Consider the following 21,236-nt stretch of genomic DNA (forward strand, 5'->3'; position numbering starts at 1 on the left):
TGTTTCTTGATCCAAATTGTGCCAATCAATTCAGATTCAGACTACTGTAATAGTATGAAATTTAATTAATAATACTCTAACTATTGTTTAAAGTTTTCCACATTCTAGATTTTCAGATTATAGAATAGTAAAAACTAAAAAATAAAATCCAACAGTTTTGTTATTTAAAAATAAAAAATGTACTTTAAATTTACAGACTAAAAAAAAAATTAAATTATTGGTTTTCCAAATTTTAACTCTTTGGTCATGTGAATTTTTATGTTCTCTTCTCTATTTCAAATTAAAAATTATTGCTCTTTTTTTTCTTTTTTTCCATTAATCAAAAAACGCTTGTGGAATTTTGTTGTGGAAAATAATTCGAAAAATAGAATTCGAGGAGCCAAGCCAGCAAGGATCTGTTTTAGGAGAGAGAGAGGTTCCTTCGAGACTTGTTGTTAGCGAGCGAGCGGCTCACTCTACTTTGTCCTCCCACACACAAAAAAATAAAAAACCGTTAGGGTTTATCTTAGCCACCGCCTTGCTCTCGACGGAGGCGTACGGCGAAGCACGGTTTATTCGACCTATTATCTTCACCGGCGTTTTATCAGCTCAGATTTCGTTCCCCGAATTCGCGAAAAAAGCCGACTTAAGCTGAATAGGAATTTTAGGTATCCTAATTTTTTTACGAGAGAGAAATGGCGGAGGTGTCGATGGGAAGCAGCAGTAGCAGCACGGATCTGTCTCCTGAGGAAGAGCGTGTTTTCATTAGAGACATTGCTATTGCTGCTGAGGCTAACAGCAAAGAAGGCGATACCTTTTATCTCATCACTCAGAGGTATGTCAAAGCTTTGATTTTGATTTCGCTCGCCTATTGTCACCTGTAGCTTTGTTGTTTATGTTGAGTTTATCAAATTCCCTAAGAGTTATATCTATCTCTTCGCCATTTTTTGACTTTGCTTTCCTTAGTTAGGGTTTAGGGATTGGGTTCTTTTTATCAGTTGCTGAGAGTAGTTTTAAGCATTTCGGAACGAACGTTTTCCGAATAACTGTCTTTTATGGTTACATAAAGCAATGGGGTTCGATCTGATACAATAAAGATAGAGAGGATTTGATTTTTCTCTTATGGTGTTTATAATTCTGCTTGAGTGTCATCTTTGAGAACAATTTCTCTGTTGTTACTTTTTTTCTGTCCAGATGGTGGCAAGAATGGATTGAGTATGTTAATCAAGACCAACCATGCAACACAAATGATGGGTCTTCACTTTCAGAGCATTGCGACTCTGCTGGCTCAAGTACTCTAAAGAAGCCTTCTAGGATTGATAACTCTGATTTGATCTATGATTCTTCACTGGAGGACACTAGTAATACAAGTGAGATCATTGAAACACTTCAGGAAGGTCGCGACTATGTTTTGCTCCCTCAAGAAGTGTGGAACCAATTGCGTTCATGGTGAGTTTTTAAGGGTAGCACAATGGAACATTTATGAATCTCTTTATCTTGTGTGGGCTACATTATTTTTATATCTATTCAAGTGCGTTCGACTTTCTTGCTTATCTTAGGTATGTTGGGTCAAGTTTAGATCATGTACCTCTAGTGTCTGTACCTCTACCAAGCTCATTTTGTATGCATCTGGTGTTTTTTAGTTGCTTATGCTTAATATGAAACTTATAACGCAATTCCTTGGGTTTCTTATTTACTACATCACTGTATTATGGCTTTTTCTCACTTCAAGTTATGATGGATTGTTGCTTCTGTTTTACAAGGTATGGGGGTGGTCCAACTTTGGCGCGGAGAGTCATTAGCTCAGGTCTCTCTCAAACAGAGTTGGCTGTGGAGGTTTACCCTTTACGTCTTCAGCTACGTCTGATGCCCAAAAGTGACCACAGTGCCATAAGAATAAGTAAAAAGGTACATCCTCTTTTCAGTTCTTTTTCTTCATGGTCCTTTACTTTAAAATCTGAACTCATTTACTCTGCTACCTCGTTGTACTGTTAAAACTTTGTTGTGCAGGAAACTATCAGAGAGCTCCATCGAAGAGCCTGTGAAATTTTTGACCTCAACTTAGAGCATGTAAAGACTAATATCCCTATGTTATCAAACATCCGTTTAAATGATACTGTTTATATTCTTTTCTTTCCCTTTCTCTTTCTTACATGGGCAATTTCCATCGTATAGGTACGTATTTGGGATTACTATGGCCACCAAAAATGTAATTTGATGAATGACTTAGATAAGACACTGGACGATGCCAACCTACAAATGGATCAGGATGTGAGTTCAGTTCTTTTTTTTTTTTTTTTCCCTTAAAGTGTTATCAGTAATATGCTACTTGAACTTCTGTCATAGTTTTCTGACATTGTTTCTGGGTATGTCAAGTTTGTTGTATATCTTTTTGGCCAATTGCTGCGAGAACAGAATGGATAATGCATTACAGTTCTCCAGTACTAAGTTAGCTGGAGTTCTTATTGCTATTAGGTTTTGGCTTTTGCAAATTTTGACGTCGAGGGCAACATTTGAAATTGAATTGATTATGCTTCAGTCCAATTGTTTAGTTAGCCTAAGCTTAAGATTTATATGCTCTCTAATGTTTATCTTGTTCGGTATCCTTACTGACTCATTTAGTCTCCCACTCATTTTCAATAACAGATTTTGGTGGAGGTGGTTGACATCAATGGTACATTGTCAAGTGCTCTCATTCGATCTGCCCAAGAGAATGGATTGGTGGATGAAGACTCTACTTCTATTCTCATTGAGCCTTCTAAATCAAGCTTGGCAGCTGCAGGGGGGTTCTCTTCAAGCAGGAACACATTCAGAGGTGTTAGTTTAGAAGTTTCACAATCTTTTGATAGCACATACAGTAGCACTGGTGTCACCACAAGGGGATCCACAGCTGGCTTGACAGGGCTGCTAAATCTCGGGAATACTTGTTTCATGAATAGTGCTATACAGTGTCTGGTCCATACACCTGAGTTTGCTAGTTACTTTCAAGAAGACTATCATCAAGAAATAAATTGGCAAAATCCTCTTGGCATGGTTGTAAGTTCCTTGCTACTCATAAATCTGATGGATACATAAGTGTGTGCGTAGGTTTAAGTACATAGGTATGCTTAGAGCCTTCGACTTCATTTGTGTTTCCCGGTTGCAGTACTGCATGCTTGGGAGTCCCAAACATTCTTGATAGGCTACACCTGTAATAATGTTGGAATATATAAGATATTATATATCACTAAAAGTTGTAGGTTATATCTCCAAACAATATTTCATCATCAGTTGGTTAGGGTAGTATTACTTGGTAGGTAATCAGTGACATTTTCTTGTGTAGATCACGAGCATTGTTTCTCTCTGAACATATGAGTTGTTGATTTCAGATCAATACTTGACTGCATTTGAATCATTGTGCACAGGGAGAGTTAGCTACTGCATTTGGTGACTTACTCAGGAAGTTATGGGCTCCTGGGCGCACACCAATTGCACCCCGTCCTTTCAAAGCAAAACTTGCTCGGTTTGCTCCTCAATTTAGTGGGTACAATCAACATGATTCACAGGTTTGCCAGCCTAACCAGATATTTCTGTTACGCTGTATTTGCACTGTAGCTCAAGGAATTAAGGCTCTCGTATTGCAGGAGCTTTTAGCGTTTCTGCTGGATGGTCTTCACGAGGATCTAAATCGTGTTAAGCACAAGCCCTATATAAATTCTCGAGACGCAGATGGGCGCCCTGATGAAGAAGTTGCTGATGAGTTTTGGGCTAATCATATTGCTCGTAATGACTCAATAATTGTTGATGTTTGTCAGGTCAGATGCATATCTTTTAGAAAATTCTTTTCGGTTTATCAACTCATCTCTATGATATTGGGCATTAAAACTGATACTAGTATTATGGATTAGGCTTGCATTTGGTTTGACTCTATAACGTCCTGGTAATCTGTTGTATGGTCACTCAAATAATAGACACGAGTTACTGAAATTCCAGTCCCTCCTAATTTTTAGGGGCTCCGTATAAAGTAAGTTATATCAAAAGAGTTAGATTGTCCTAGTAAAAAATACTTTGCAACTTTTTACAGAGACGCAGTGTTCTAAATGGGTACATCACTTGTCTCTCTGTGCATATTGAACTTAGTATTGAGACTTTATGCAAATCTCGGTTGTCTGAGTGCTAATACCATCCATCATATATCAGCTTTTCTATTAGGCATTTACTCTATTTTGTAACTGATATTCAGCTTGTGTTCAGACCCAGGATACATAGTTGGTTTTGTTTTGGTTTCAATTTCTTAGCAATGTGGGAAACTCATTCTCCTACTGTGTCTCACCTCACAGGGGCAATATAAGTCAACACTGGTTTGTCCAATATGCAACAAGGTTTCCGTAACATTTGATCCTTTCATGTACCTGTCTTTGCCGCTTCAATTCAACACAACACGGGCGATAACAGTCACAGTTTTTTCTTGTGATAAAACTGCCTTACCTTCCACAATAACCGTCAATGTTTCAAAGCAGGGACGTTGCAGAGACTTGATACAGGCACTAACAAGTGCTTGTTCCTTGAAACAAACTGAAGAGCTGAAGCTTGCAGAGGTTTGTGGCTTCAAGTTTTTTTTTAGTAAGATGTTGGTCTTTTGGCTTTGGCTTAACTGAGTTTAATATGTTTTTCGCAGATCCGGAATAATTTTATCCATAGATTATTTGAAGACCCTCTAACTCCATTGTCCAGTATCAAAGACGATGATCACCTTGCTGCATACAAACTATCAAAATCTTCAGAGAATACGACTTTGCTTAGACTAGTCCTCCGCCGTAGAGATCAGTAAGTTATATATCTCAATCTATTTTGTATGAACTAATTCTTGGATTACTTTGGGATAATAACGTTCCGCTTTTATAATCAATATCTTTTGGTTTACTTTCTTACAACTTCAAAACTCTATATTCTTTGTGGCCTCACCACTTCTTCAGCCTTTGATTTCTGACTAATTTTTGAATGTTTGATGAATGCTGATCTGAGGAAGGTTATATTTTATCATCTGTTTGTTCTCTTCTTTATCATCTTATTGTACCATGTTTCAGGAAAGCTGGGGAACGTGAAAGTACAGTACAGTTGAAACCCTGTGGAACGCCTCTTCTCTCATCAGCTTCACGTGGAGATGCGCTCACCAAAGGAAAAATCCACTGCATCGTCCAGAATATGCTTTCACCTTTTCGGAGGGAAGAATCTGTGGGCAAAAGAGGAAGTTCTGATTCTAGCATCCCTGAGAGAAGGTCGGCTCGATTTAATAACTGTGAGGAAGAAGATAAAGTTGGTGGACTGAAAAAGGCCAAGAAAAGTAATTCCTCCGAATTGGGTGCTTCCAAGTTATCCCTGCAACTCATTGATGAAAACAATAAAACAATTAATCTGCCAGACGATGAAGCAGAAGCTATTAAATTACCATCATCAGCTTCGGTGACTATATATTTGGATTGGGCACCAGAACTCTCAGGTATGTATGATATCACTTGCCTCGAGAGTTTGCCTGAAGTACTCAAATACGGACCTGCTACGAAGAAGGGTCGTTCAGAACCTCTTTCTTTATATGCATGTTTGGAAGCGTTTCTACGCGAAGAGCCTTTGGTGCCTGACGAAATGTGGTAAGCTGTCTTTTCTCCTTTTACTTCCTTCCTGTGGGCTGTGGTAGATTCATTTTTGCTGTACACATTACTAAAAGATGATGAATGATGTTGAGAAATTGCTAGTGTCTATTACGGATCGAAGCTGAACACACTATATTCGTGCAGTAGATTTTAGACACTACCTTCTACTTAGTTGCTAAACTAATCAATGGTATCATTTTTTCTTTCTTTCTGTGTAGGTTCTGTCCACAATGCAATGAAAGAAGGCAGGCAAGCAAAAAGCTTGATCTGTGGAGGCTTCCTGAGGTCTTAGTCATACATCTAAAGAGATTCTCATACAGCAGATCCATGAAGCATAAGTTGGAAACATTTGTTAACTTTCCTATTCATGACTTAGATTTAACAAAGTATGTAGCCAACAAAAACCTATCTCAACCACAACTATATGAGCTCTATGCCTTGACCAACCATTATGGTGGTATGGGAAGCGGACACTACACTGCACATATCAAGGTCAGCTCGAACAACTTAACTTTTTCAATCTGTTTCCACTTCTGAGTTTCTTACTTCTTGTTTAATTATCGAATATGGTCTGCAGCTTTTGGACGACAATAGGTGGTATAACTTCGATGACAGCCATATATCACATATAAACGAAGATGATGTGAAGTCAGGTGCTGCGTATGTGCTCTTCTACAGGAGGAAGTCTGATGCAGGCGGAAAAATGAAATAGTAGTCTACACAAAACGACAATCTCCGAGGTAACAAATACCAGTTTTGTTCTAAAAGTCTTTTTGGCTTAAAACAAGCTTAGTTAGATCTCTGAAACGTAGTGTGGAATTCTGTTTTTTTTTGGCATCTTGCAGGTTTCAGTAGTAATAATCTCTACGCACCAGTCGGCAACTTGGAATCCATGAGAGTAACAGTTAGGTTTAGATCTATTGTAAATTAGTGGAAGTTGGGTTCTGAATAGTTTAATTAACAGGTATGAATCTAGTCTCTCCTTCTCTCTCAGTTTCTGTATAGATGTATGTGGCATAATATCAGTACTGTTATTGTCACTGATACTTAATCTTCAGACTCAGTGTATTTACCAAATATGTAGGACAGGTTTTTTTAAATTAAGACAGATTTCGTTTGTGATCTATTTTAAATTCTAGCTATACAGATTTATGACAGGTTCAGCAATTAAAATTTTGAGTTCGCTAAGATTACTTACCAGAAGAATTTTAATATTAAAATTTGCATTCAGTAATTAATTGTAAATGGATGGTCAAGATCGATTAGAGAGAAGGCATCTCCTGAGGAGTTGTATTTCTTCGTCAGAAAAGGAGTCCAAAATCAATTCTGATAAGATTTACACACATACACACACACAAAACATTATCAAACCACCATTGCGATAATATTATTTAATAGAATAATAGGATTCATTTTGAATAATATTTCCAGGCAAATTAAAATCTATTATTATGTGGATTCTAGCCTGGAAAACAAACAAGGAGCTGAACTACGTTTTACTAGAATGTGATCGTAGTTTTTGGAACATATGTTTCTTGTGGCAAAATATATTCACCTTACCTTGTCATTTGACTGTTGGCCTAAATTAAAAGGATTTATTTGGCTTATGAATCAAGAACACCAAAGAGAAGCTGCCCATTTATTTTTGGACCTTGAGGGAGACAGTTTAACAGTAAAACGTTTATGCTGTTTATAGGTTTGTATATGCCCTCACAGTTTTTAGCCTTTTCCAAAGTAAAATGTTTATGCTGTTTAGTTGCCTAGCTTGCTAAGTTTATTTAATTTCCCAATGGGTTTTGTATCTATCATTTAAAACAAGATTTTGTGGCAAATGCTCTAATTGACATAAATGGTAGAGCATCAAAACGGGTCACACATTCAAGAGAAGGGATTCGTGTATGAAGACATTATTTCTGTTTGCACTTGAAGCAGGGATGAATGCATTTAGAAAGTGTAGTGTACAAGTTTCAAAAATCTTTTTAATACAATACAATATTTTGCTACATGTTCTGTCCTTGCTACTACTTATAATATTCGAGTCTTGTGTAGCCAAATTTCCAATCCATTGTGACCGGTGACCCATTATCATAAGACACTAAATTTTGTAGAAGAAACACGAGTTAAGCTCGAATGCATGGAAAACGAGCACATTCCAACCAAAATAATCAAAGCGTGACATATGGAACAATCAAATTGTGGTCTTACCATTTGTAAAAGATCAAATCAAAAACGAAAGAGAAAACGATTATTTTTCTAAACATATAAGTGACCAAAGAAATATTTTGGCACAAGGGTAGGTTTAAAGTTTGTTATCTTAGGCTTTGATTGGAAGAACATATGAAGAAGCTTTTTTAATTTTATCATCCAATCAACATTTATTAGGAGAGCATATAAGGGAGCATTTTAGAAGCTGCAGATGCTCTCATATGCTCTCTTTCTACATGCTCTCATTTGAAGCATTTCTCAAGCATTTAACTCTAAAATATTAATATATATTAAAATAATTAATTTATTTTGTAAAAATAGAAAATTATAATTTCATAAAATATAAAATTATTTGTTATAAGATAATATATATATGAGAAACTACTTAATATTATTATTTAAAATAATATAATAATTTATTTAATACATTAAAATATTAATGTGGATATAACGTTTATAATATATATATCATTGTTTTATTATAGTTTAATGTGTTATATTATATATATTTTAAAAATTTATTGAAATTAAAAATGTAAATATAGATATAAAGTTTTATAAAAAACTTATAATATATATTAATTATTTTGTAATTAATGTTTTACACTATAAATATATATAATTGAAAATTATTAAATTTCACATTTATATATATAACAATTTATAGTATTTATTAAATATTATATATATTAAAAATATTATAAAACAATGAGTGATAATTAATTTTCTTAATGAAACACATTTAAATTATATTTATTTAATTAATATTATATATTAAATATCAATATCATATATGATATTCATTGCTATAACAATCAACTAAATGTGTTATACTGCCTCCGTTTCATAATATAGGATGTTTTGGAAAAGTTTTTTGTTTCATAATATAGGATGTTTTCAAGTTTCTATGTAACTTTTAGATTAGTTTAATACTTTATATTATGCAGTCTTGTTTATGATTGGTTGAACTTTTTTAAAGTAGTATTTTCTTAATATGCGTGTTTTACTCAAAACATCATATATTTTGAAACGGAGGGAATATTAATCAGAGCATACAACTTATGCACCTTAATGTTTATGCTGCATAATGCTAATGCTCTAGTATATGTTGTTCCAATCAAGCCCTTAGTAGGTTTTCTAAACATATTACCAACGATGTACTTGGCCAAAATATAAGTATGTAAGATCCAGATAAGGGTTTGACTTTGTCATCTCATAATCGATCAGCAAGATCAAACATCTTCTGCACTTCTCCACCAGTTAGGCTCGTTGTAGCGGGTTTTAGCAATGCGAGCAGCCCTCAACTTTGGGTCACGGATACTCTGCAATCACCAACTATAAATCAGACAAACTTATATTGAAGAGGCAGAGAAGTAGAATCAATTCATAAAAAATTGGCCAACTCACCTCATCCTCAATTGGAAATCCGAAAAGCTTCCATTTGGGCAACTTGGGCAACTCACGGACAAGTATGGGATCCGCCTCAGTATCGTTGAAAGCATTGTGGACACGAGGTCTCTCATCATCTGAAGATCCGAAACTGCTGTCACTACCTCCATCCCCTAGAATACCAATTAAAAAAATAATAATAATAATTGTCATAACCTCATTTTCAAACCAAAGATTGGAGAAGTGATAAAATCAAGTTCAGATTATTCTAACAGATGAAAGACAAGGAAAAGCAATAAGAGCAACACAAATTCTGCTCAAGGACCATGAAGTACAGTGAGATCTACACATGTGCAACTGGCTTTTAGCAAATTAAGAGTCCAAACAAAAGCTAATGCCTAATAATACTTATGGCAATTCTTTAAGCAAAGCAAACCCCGTTAGAAGAAGGAAGACCAAATTAAGTTCTCTACAAAATACAATGTCAACAAGGTGACTGAAACCGAAGAACATAATAATCAAAGGCAAAGCAAAACTCTCACAAGCTATATAAACCCTCACATCAAACTAAGAGCAGACAAGTCATAGAGTCAAGTTCTCTATAAAGAATGTCAAATTGATGATTAAAACCAACGTATAAAATTGTTCGTTCGAATGTCACTCTTTGATCTTTTGAGATAGAATTTGTAATCACAACAAGATAACAAAACGAAAGATAAGCGATCATTCATTCAATAGACAAATACTAACTAACATAATAACATTGATTGCATATGTCATGGTTTTGTTGTCTTTGGTGGGACTATCTTATTTGTCATGAACATTGATTGCACATGTCATGTCATGTTAGAATACAATTTAGTTAACTTTATCTTCTAATTAAATGAAGAGAGGTTTCTCATATAAGCTACTTCCCTTCGTGTTAGATTTGATCAGTTAAGAAAGCTATATTTTATATATGATGCCTTTAATTGATATATTTCCATAGTTTTAAATTTATCCATTTGTCAAATTTGTGTTGGGGCGGCAGTAGGCGTTTTAAATTTGTCAAAGTATATAAATACTGATTATTGTTGGGTGGACCTCTCTTATTCACCTCTTTTAGTTAAAGAAACAAATTTTGTAAATCAATCAATTTTAAAATTATTAATTCTAAACATTATATTATAGTTTTAATTATAACATCTAAATCCAAATCATTTTTTTATAAACGTAAACTGACATATAATATTCTTTAGTTGTGTAATTTAAACTCTAATCATTTTTATAAACCTAAATTAAAATATAATTTTGTTTAATTATAAAATCTAAACTCTAACCACTTTTTTATAAACCCAAACTGATATATAATTTTATTTAATTGTAAAATCTAAATCCTAAACACTAACCACTCTTTTATAAATCCAAACAAACATATAATTTTGTTTAATTGTAAAATCTAAATCCTAAACCCTAATCATTCTTTTGAAATCCAAAACCGACATATAATTTCGTTTAATCATAAAATCTAAACCCTAAATCAAAAAAGTACCACTCCCTTGGCTTCATAAAAAATGCTATTTTGACTTGAATTATATGAGTGATAGTGAGAGCTTCATCTACTTGGAAACTTGACCAAGACTTTTTGGCTTCTTTTTTTTTTTTGTCTAGCCGATTGATATTAAGAAAACAGTTGAGTTATATGATATTTGAGTTATATGATATTTCTAATTACTTTAAAATAAATTATTTTCATGCTCTTGATTTTATTGGTCTTCTATTAATTGCTTTGTTTCAAGAAGTCGCTGATTGGAAGGATATAGTCTTTTTGTAGAAGTTTGGAATTAGAAAATTATTTTAAGCTTTATATTCATTCTCTTTTCATTAATAGTACAATGTGCTCATCAGTTTGTTGTTTAGTTTTTGTGAAGAGATAATAGTCCCCTGAACTTATCTATACTCCCTTCAATCCCTAATGATCTGCGCTAATAGAGTGCAAAAACGTTTCACAACAACATTTTAAAGCATTAGGCAAAGATAAAACACGAAGGGAAGCCAAAGGAGAATTAAGTAACGATTACCACATAGGTTTGCTCACTGTCAAGCTCACCAAAGTGTTCCCACTTGGCAATACGGTTCTGTTCATCATACTCATGCTACTGTTCTGTTCAACTATCCATGAGAGCATCTACACTGGATGTCCAAACTTGGGGAGCTGACGGAGAGATTTTAGGATCCTTTTTATTTGCATGCACTTCTAGTGTACAGTACTCTTGATGCAGCTTCAATCACTCACAGCCTTACCCTTACCTTTGTCAGCTACCAATAATCACAAACAACTGGTCACAACAAAATCAGAAGTGAGTCTGAAATCGTAATATATATACACGAACATATATACTAAAGAGAGCAAAAAGAAGCAAAATAACTATATTTAGAACACAAACATATCACTACTAAAACTTGCTACGATTGTGGAGTTCTATATCACTAAGATGTAAAAAAGTATAAGCGTAGGTAAAGAGAATGAGGGTATTAGGATTTTGTATATTATCTCTTAACTGTACGTACATCGAAAAGTGAACTCATGCCAAAAATGGTTCGAGTTGCTTGACAAAACAAAGTTTCCTTGACGAAAAAAACTTAGTAATCTAACTAATATCTCTAATATATGGTATAAATAGACACGTCACTACTGTTGTAAGAGACTCAAATCCAATGAGATTACACCAAATTGCTTAAATACCATTTTCATCGAAAGAGAACCAAAAAAGAAGAAGAAAAAAAAGACATGAACTTTGGGTAGGCCCAAAAAGTTTGTGTGGAAATGAAGTTGCTGGAGGGTGATTAGGTGACCATTTTGATTTGTTGCCCTCTTTTTTTTTTTTCCCATTTCTCTTTACTACCCAAATACGCACCCACACTTTTGACCCACGCCCACTTTCATATTTGTTTTTTTTAAAGCTCTCACCTCTAAAATATTTATAACCTTGAGTTTTATTTATATATGTCGGCTATTATTATGTCTATACATATACAGGCACACAAGTTCGTATTCATATCTATAGTCCAAACATTTTAAAGCCAAATTAACTAGACCATCTCTAATTATACTAAAAGTCTAAAATACAGATCAAGAGTCCCATAATCTTATTCTTTTTTCTTAAAGTCCGATCCCAAAATCTACGAGTTGTATTTGTATGATAATTAGCAATTTAAAGGGCACTATGTCAAAATCTACGGGTCTCAAAATAATGAATCATATAAAGAATTTTAGATAGAAAATTATGTGGAGATAGACGTCCGATACCGTGCATGGTTCAGCTCGTGCTCGTCAGTCGTCACATCGATTCTAGTTTGGTAGAAATATGTGAATTATATTGAAAACTCAAAGTTATTTTAATTAGATTTACGAATGATTTTTGCGTAACATGCAGAATCAAAAGTCAGATACATATATATGCCAGATTTTGTCAGAAGGATTTTGTGTAAGCATATAATTCCCAATCGCAGAGACGTAAAATATTTCATTCGGTAAATATATCATAAGAAGTCGACACTTGTCTCTGACACCAGCCTATGATTTACGTGGAATCCACACATCCACACTCACATGACACAAAGGTGCACCTTGTCATCTATTTACATTTATTTTAATTTTTTTATATAACTTGAAAGTTTTTACACGAAAGGATATGCTAATTTTTTTAGCCACATGACTATAATACTAGCATAGTAGCACGTATAAGAGATCATTATTTAACTCGTAAAAGAAATTGGTCACAACTTGTAACATAATGGTTTACACTAATCTCATTATTATTTCCATCATCTAGATTACATGTATAATCTGGCATATTGCATATTAGTTGTTGATAAAAATTAAGTAAAAATCTATATATATGGACGTATAACTATTTTATTTTTGTTTTAAAGCATTCCATTATTCTTTAGAATTCTATCTTTTACATCTCCAATTATTTATTTCATCAACTTAACACGAATGCTTTAGAATTCAGCATTATATTATTATTCATATAAACACAGTTGACACAAGAAAAAACAAACACTAAATATATGGAGCTTGGCACACTACAACAAATATGGTCATTGATAGCACATTAAGATAGCACTAGTTCGGTAACTGCTATAAATGTGAAATTAGAGTTTTTAAAAAACACTCATAGCGTAAAGTTAATGCTATGCCCAAAAAATCAATAAGCGGTAACTAAAAACACAAGAGTCCGCCTTAATTTTACGAATAAGCGCCAACACTTAAAAAAAAAAGGGGATTTTCGCGGTTTATGAGTAAAAAAATAATAGCGGGCTAGGGAAAAAAGAAAATACAAAAGAAGATAATCTTGCTATCTCCGCCGACGATTTGTTTTCTTTGTCGCGACGAGATCTCTCTTGCTATCTCCACCGATGATTTCTGCCATCTCTGTCGATTTAACCTTCTAGATCTCTTGGTATCTCCGCCGAATCTCAGTGCTCGCCATCTCGATTCAATCTCTCACAGCTCTCCTGATTTCAATCTCACATCTCGAATCAGGTGAGTTCAAAGTGAGTTCATAGAAGCTAAGAGTTAGATTTGTAGTTTATTGAGCTGTTATTTCGTCGGATTTTGGAGTTATTGAGCATTTACATTTGGTCATTTGATATTCATAGAAGCTAAGAGTTTGAATTTGGCTGAATTTGGAAGAAGCTTAAATAGTTTACATTTGGTCATTTGATTTTCGTGTATAAATAATTGTAATCTCAGTTCATTGTGTTTTTTTGGTGTTGTTTGAGGAGGTTCAGTGTTCTAAGTTCATTGTGTTTTTTAGCTTTGCTTTTTCTTTAACAATCTCAGTGTATTGTTTTCGTTGGTTGTTGTTTCAGGAGGTTCAGTGTTTTTAGCTGGAGTAATTGCTGTCTAATAGGTGATGTGTTTGCCTTTGCTTTTTACAGAGTTAAAGATTTGAGTAGATGCACGACTGAGTATACTGATTGTGTTTTGTTTCCAAGTATTTGTGCCAGGTTACACATATATAGCAAGCTACTTTACACATTATCTCCCAACCATACGACAGGTTTGCTCTTTCTCATGCTCTTGATTTTCTCAGTTTAGAGTCAGTATTATTATTTATGTTTGATAAAGGGCATTGCTCTTGATGTGATTTTATTGACTGTTTATGCTTAGTAATAGTGATTTGATGATTAGTTAATATGCATTGTTGATCTTACCTTGTAATGAAGGTAAGATCATAAATGTTGGACAAAGCATGGGTGCATCTTTGTAGGCTTGATCCTGATTATGCGATAGGTGCATGGAAATTTGTTCAGACTGTCTCTGCAAATCAAGGAGACAATGAGTTGATAATTTGCCCTTGTATAGACTGTCGCAATTTAGCTCGTCATTCATGCAGCGAGGTAGTTGTTCATCTTGTAACACGAGGTATGGATGAGGTTTACAAACTGCGTAACGACTGGGACCATCATGGAGAATGCAACACAGTTTTAGAAGCTGCAAGGAAAGTAACTCAGTTTAATGAAGAGATTGCTGGGTTATATAGAGCTGCTGAGTACGGAGATGATGAGTTTGATAATGGAAATGACTTTTGTGAGACTGAAGAGGTAGAGGACAGTAGAGAAGATGCTTTCATGAAAAAGTTAGCAGATGCCGAAACCCCTTTGTATCCAAACTGTGCAAACCATAGCAAGTTATCATCTATTGTTTCATTATTTCGACTCAAGACAGATAATGGCTGGTCTGATAAGAGCTTCAACGATCTGCTTGGTACACTGTCAGAGATGTTACCAGATGGCAACGTGTTGCATACATCATTGTATGATGTAAAGAAGTTTTTTAGGTCTTTTGATTTGGGTTATGAAAAGATTGATGCGTGTATCAACGATTGCTGCCTATTCAGGAAGGAGTTTAAGGATCTTGAATATTGTCCAAATTGTAAGGCTTCAAGATGGAAGATTAACTTGGAAACCGGTGAGGTCAACACAGGTGTACCACATAAAGTTTTACGGTACTTTCCAATAATCCCAAGGCTGAAGCGGATGTTTAGGTCTGAGGAAATGGCGAAAAACTTAAGGTGGCATGCTACTAACAAGAGCAAAGATTGTAAACTCAGACATCCAGTAGACTCTGTGACTTGGGATCAGATGAGTCACAAATATCCTTCATTCGCGGCTGAGGAAAGGAATATCCGGCTAGGACTATCGACAGATGGGTTTAATCCATTTGACATGAAGAATAGTCAGTATAGTTGTTGGCCGGTTCTATTAGTAAACTATAATTTACCTCCAGATCTATGTATGAAGAAGGAGAATATTATGCTCACCTTGCTAATTCCTGGTCCACATCAGCCAGGTAACAGTATTGACATCTACCTAGAACCTCTAATAGATGACCTAAACCATTTGTGGAACCAAGGAGAGTCAGCTTATGATGCCTTGAGTAAATCTGTGTTTACTCTTAAAGCAATGCTTCTCTGGACTATTAGTGATTTTCCAGCCTATGGAAATCTTGCTGGATGCAAAGTGAAGGGGAAAATGGGATGTCCTGTATGTGGTAAACACACAGATAGTATGTGGCTTAAGTTTGGTAGAAAGCATGTTTACATGCGCCATAGAAAGGGTCTTCCACCATCGCATAGGTATCGTGTTAAGAAAACTTGGTTTGATGGACATACAGAACATGGGAGAAAGTTAAGGATTTTGAATGGTCATAATATTTCTCATTTACTGAGAAATTATAAAAATACTTTTGGGAATTTTAAAGAGTCTGCGAAGAAGAGAAAAGTCACAGCTTGTGTGGAAGATGAAAATAAAAGTGATGGGATGTCTAGCGATTCTGAGGAAGAGGAAGATGAAGAAGAGGCAGTAGATGAAGAGGAGTTGTCTAGATGGAAGAAAAGATCAATATTCTTTCGTCTGCCTTATTGGGAGGAACTACCTGTAAGGCACAATTTGGATGTCATGCACATAGAGAGAAATGTGGCTGCCAGTATTATCTCAACACTTTTACATTGCGGAAAATCAAAAGATGGTCTTAGTACTCGTAAAGATTTGGAATATCTTGGAATTAGGAAAGATTTGCATCCTGTTACTAGAGGTAAGAGAACTTATCTTCCAGCAGCTCCTTGGTCTTTGTCAAAGACAGAGAAGAAAGTCTTCTGCAAAAGACTTATTGATTTTAAGGGACCTGATGGATACTGTTCAAACATTTCAAGGGCTGTATCATTAGAAGACTGTAAGGTACAAGGTCTCAAATCACATGATTACCATGTGTTGATGCAACAACTCCTCCCAGTTGCAATTAGAGGTTTATTACCAAAAAGTCCTAGACTAGCAATCATACATTTGTGTACATTCTTCAGCCACTTGTGTCAACGAGTCATTGATATGGAACAGATTTCAGTAATGGAAGCTGAAATTGTTGAAACTATATGTATGTTTGAAAGATATTTTCCACCCAGCTTCTTTGATATAATGGTTCACTTGGTCATACATCTCGGAAGGGAAGCTAGACTATGTGGCCCAGTTCAGTTTCGTTGGATGTACCCTTTTGAAAGGTAGTAATGCATCTTACATTATACTTTACAATATGTTAGCTGAAAACAATCTGATTCTAACTTGGTGTTTACTATATGCAGGTACATGAAAGTTTTGAAAGACTTTGTTAGAAACCCGGCAAGACCAGAGGGTTGCATTGCTGAGTCATATTTAGCAGAGGAATGTATCAGGTTCTGTAGTGATTTCCTTAAAAAGACAACCAATGTAGAAGAGAAATTAGATAGGAATACTGAGTATGAGAGCAACTCTATCATAGAGGACCGGCCAATATCAGCAGCAACTGAATTTTCTCTTACTGATATGGAAAAGAAAGTAGCCCATCTTGCTGTTCTTCATAATACGGCTGTCATGGACACATATGTCGAGTAAGTTTTCAAACTTTGACCAAACATGTCATTTGCATTATGTCTCATTTTACATTTTGTAACTGATTCTTTTTTCTTCTTTTCAAAAAGTATGCACCTACAATATCTACAAGAAACAAACACCAAATGTAGACGTGATGCAACGGTTTTATGGCGTACTCATACTCAGGATTTTGCAGCTTGGGTTAAAAATGAGGCAAGTATTAATTACTCTTTACAAAATTTATATATTGTTCATGAGTTTAACTAGAATACTTTCTGACTTAAAAATTTATCATGTAGATAAAGATTGATTCAGATCAGCATGATGAGAGACTTAAATGGCTAGCCTATGGTCCCCGGAGTAGTGCAAGGTCATATACAGGTTATATAGTTAATGGACAGCGGTTTCACACGACTTCAGTTTCTAAGCAAACTCAAAATAGTGGAGTCTTCTATGAGGCAACTGCAATGTGTAGAGCGAGTGCAAAGGATACTTCACAAGTGGCAGATTTAGTTACTTACTATGGGAGAGTAATAGACATTATACTCTTGGATTATAATGTCTTTTATGTTCCTATATTCCGGTGTCAACGGGCAGTTAGAGGTAACGGGGTTAAAGTAGAAGATGGGTTCACGTTAGTAAACTTGAATCAGAGTCAAGTTTCCTTTATGAAAGATCCTTTCATATTGGCATCTCAGGCTAAGCAAGTGTTTTACTCGAATGAGAATGATGAATCTGGTTGGTGTGTAGTGTTAAGAGGTCCTTCCAGAAGATATAATGAGAAAGTGGAAGCAGATGAAAACACAGATATAGGACCATTGCCATCAATAATTCAAATGGATTCTGAGTTAGAGGAAGAAGAATGTGCTCAAAATGCTAGAGCTGATTGTGAAGGCATATATGTGTGTTATGATTTTAGTTTATTTATGTGTTGATGTGTGTTATGATTTTTGTTTATTTATGTGTTGATGTGCCTATGTTTGTGTTTGTCTATTGTAACTGTTATTAATGTTTGCTGTTACTTGTTTCAGGTGAATTAAAATGGTCAATAAAAAAACGAGTAAGAAGTCCAAGAAAAACAAGAAGAAATCTGGTGATGAAGAGCCTGAATTTCTGGGTACGCTGTACCACAATCAAACTACAGCTGGTGATGACGAAAGAGTGACTGAACACAGAGAGAATGAGGAAGAAAGAGTGACTGAACACAGAGAGAATGAGGAAAGGGAGACTGAGGAAGGAAGGCTAAATGAGGATGTTCAAGATGGAGAGCCTCTTGGCTTTGTTGAAATGGCACAGGAACATGAGAATCCAGAGCAACCTAAGCGTAAAAAACATAGAGGCCCAACTAAGATGAAGAATATAGCTAAAGAGCCAAATGTCCGTGAAAGACTTGAATGGAATGGTAAGGGACAGCCTGTTGGTCGTGGATCAGTGAAGTTATCCTCTTATATAAGTGTATTAGTGCGAGAACATGTACCTTTCACAATCGATGACTGGAGGAAAGTTAGTAATGAACTGAGAACAGTTCTGTTGAAATCTGTCCAGGTCAAATTTCTTTACATAACTCACTTATGTCACTGTTTATCGAATACATGTGTGTAATTGTGTGTAATTTTATACAGGCAAGGTTTGAGGCTGACGAAGAGTACCAGAAGATTTATATACTGGGACAGATGGGATGCAACTGGAGGTCCTCCAAATCAAGACTAGTAAAGAAGATAAGATCCAAATCTACTATACAAGAAAGGATGACTCTGAGACCACCTAATATTACGCAACCAGAATGGCGGAAGTTTGTGAAACTCAAAACTAGCAAAGAATTTGCAGTTGTAAGTGAATCTTACAAAGAGATACGGCGAAAACAGATACCACACACTTGTAGCCGCAAAGGAATGGTCAGGCTGGAAGAAGAGTTGGTAACATCTATTACCTGAACTTTCTTAATAAATAGCTGCCATTACCACTTTGTTTGAACAATGTGTTGTTTTTGTAACAGAAACAAAATAGTGAAGACCCATCGCAAGTGTATAGGCTAGACGTCTGGGTCAAATCACGAACAAAAAAAGATGGTACTCCAGTCAACACGAAAGCAGCTGAGAAATTAGTAAGTATTTAATGTTGTTCTTTATTACCTGCTCGATATTCTCCTATACTATATTCATATGTTTGATTTTGTATTGTACGCAGAAGAAGGCAGCTGAGTTGGTTAATAATGCTACTTCATCGTTAACAAACCCACTAGAAGACAGCCTTTCACAACTATTAGGACCCGATAATCCAGGTCGTCTTAGGGCAATGGGAAGAAGCATGAGTAAGACCAAGTTAGCTTGTTTACAAGTGAAGCAGAAGTTCTTTGATGACATGGAAAAGCAACAACATAAGTTGGTTCACCAAGTTCATGCATTGGAAGATGAAATTAAGAGAATTAAACAGCAGGTTTGTTAAGAGTAGTAGATTTAAATAATAAAGTACTAATCTATATGTTTGTTTGACTTGGTTTTAAATGTGACAGAAGCCAGATACTGAAGTTGGTGAAAACTCAGCTTCTGCAAGAGGAAAAGTAAGTAATTTATAAATGCTTATTTAGTTGATATGATTATGGTAAATTCTTGACAATATTGAAATATATTTACTGTAGAGTGTTAACAATGAAGGACAAGGCCGTTGTGTGTTGGTTGATTGTCATATTACTAATGAAAAAGTGGCTGAAGGAGTTCTTCTAAGTTCTGATCCGGATGACTTTGTTGATGACATCCCCTTGTGCCCTGAAGCTGTAAAAGTTTTGGTGGATAAAGCAATTGTGTTAGAAGCCTTTCTTTGGAGACCTACAGCTGATATTTCTACAGTTGATGAAGCTGTTGGTCAAGTCATTGCATGGCCTCTCAATAAATGTCTTCAATCTCACCATAGTGAAGACATTCTTCCAAGGGTAACATTTTCTTATTCACAACCATACTTATTAGTTTACTGTGTTAATAGTTTCTGAGATTTTTTGTTTTATGCATTTGTTAGAGTCCAAAAATATCTTCTTTGAACAAATGCAAACTGCTGGATTGGACTGGTAAAATTGATGGAGTGGTTGGTGAAGGACGTTGGCAGTCTAAAGACCCAGCAGAGTTGGTTAATGGTATTCCTCTAGGACCAAATCAAGTGAAAGTCTTTCTCGATGTGGTCCACGTTGAAAAAGTCTTCTTATGGAGGCCTACAGCAAAGATTAGATACCTTGGGGACTCTGTGAAATCATTCATATCATGGCCTGCCGATAAGTGTGATTTTGAAGATACCATAGATACACAATGTCGAAAGTCTACTCTGCAGCCACATTCCATGTCTACAAAAGCATCAAGTCCAAAAACTGCATCAAAAGGTACAACTTCTGCATCTCCAGTTTCTAACTCTCATAAGCGGAAAGAATCAGAATCATGTCCACCAGCGCCTGTAAAGAAAAATCCACCACAACTTACCCAGTCTCCACTTCGAAGATCTCAGGTAAGTAGCTCGATATTTACACTTCTAAGTGTCCACTACAGTTAAGATTTTTCTCTGTTAATTATAACTTGTCTTATATTGCAACCATTGTAGCGTCACACTCCAACTGATGCTTCCAAAGAAAATCAGAAGTGCAAGTTAATGGATATTAACGGAAATAACAAGGTGGTTGCTGAAGGACGTTGGGCGTCAGACAACCCAGAGCATACTGTTCATTGTGTTCCCTTGGGTGACAATGCAGTTAAGGTTTGGGTTGATATAGTGAATGTCAATTCTGCAGCTGTTTGGAAGCCGTCTTCTGAGATAGAGTGTCTTGGAGATGCATTTGGATCTGTACTTGCATGGCCAAAGGATAAAGTGATAATGTGTTAAACTAATCAGGTTTTCTACTTCTGTTTTTATTTCTGTTGAGACTTGAATGATGAATTTGAATTCTGTAATGTGTTGTTGGATTTGTTTGGATTTGGTAATGTAATGTTTGGTTTAAGACATGTTGTGGTATCAAGTATCAGGGTAGTATGGAAACTGAAAAAGGCCATATTGCATAGCATTCTTTGATATCTATAGCATCTAAAAATGCTGCAACAAAACAATATGCAACACGTAACCAAAGCTATAATAATATGTAATAGCAGTATTATAAAAAGC

General features: G+C 35.3%; 3 protein-coding genes across 3 annotated transcripts; all 3 read left to right on the forward strand.

Moving 5' to 3' along the window:
* LOC104785303 (ubiquitin carboxyl-terminal hydrolase 5) lies at window positions 361-6,742 on the forward strand. The gene is made up of 14 exons (XM_010510487.2): window positions 361-814; window positions 1,174-1,428; window positions 1,743-1,887; window positions 1,990-2,049; window positions 2,155-2,250; window positions 2,626-3,015; window positions 3,384-3,524; window positions 3,603-3,773; window positions 4,299-4,556; window positions 4,637-4,785; window positions 5,046-5,606; window positions 5,828-6,101; window positions 6,187-6,349; window positions 6,455-6,742. Exons 1-13 carry the CDS (start codon window positions 675-677, stop codon window positions 6,319-6,321), a joined length of 2,775 nt encoding a protein of 924 aa, XP_010508789.1. The 5' UTR covers window positions 361-674; the 3' UTR covers window positions 6,322-6,349; window positions 6,455-6,742.
* LOC104788836 lies at window positions 13,517-20,960 on the forward strand. Its single transcript, XM_019245184.1, has 11 exons — window positions 13,517-13,734; window positions 14,064-14,104; window positions 14,202-14,254; window positions 18,131-18,644; window positions 18,722-19,015; window positions 19,096-19,203; window positions 19,287-19,535; window positions 19,612-19,659; window positions 19,738-20,028; window positions 20,112-20,588; window positions 20,682-20,960. Exons 4-11 carry the CDS (start codon window positions 18,141-18,143, stop codon window positions 20,958-20,960), a joined length of 2,250 nt encoding a protein of 749 aa, XP_019100729.1. The 5' UTR covers window positions 13,517-13,734; window positions 14,064-14,104; window positions 14,202-14,254; window positions 18,131-18,140.
* Window positions 14,433-18,139, forward strand: LOC104788835. Its single transcript, XM_010514614.1, has 5 exons — window positions 14,433-16,750; window positions 16,832-17,116; window positions 17,207-17,312; window positions 17,399-18,001; window positions 18,131-18,139. Exons 1-5 carry the CDS (start codon window positions 14,433-14,435, stop codon window positions 18,137-18,139), a joined length of 3,321 nt encoding a protein of 1,106 aa, XP_010512916.1.

The sequence above is a fragment of the Camelina sativa genome, chromosome 5 (genome assembly GCF_000633955.1).
Source record: "Camelina sativa cultivar DH55 chromosome 5, Cs, whole genome shotgun sequence".
In the NCBI taxonomy this organism is placed as follows: domain Eukaryota; kingdom Viridiplantae; phylum Streptophyta; class Magnoliopsida; order Brassicales; family Brassicaceae; genus Camelina; species Camelina sativa.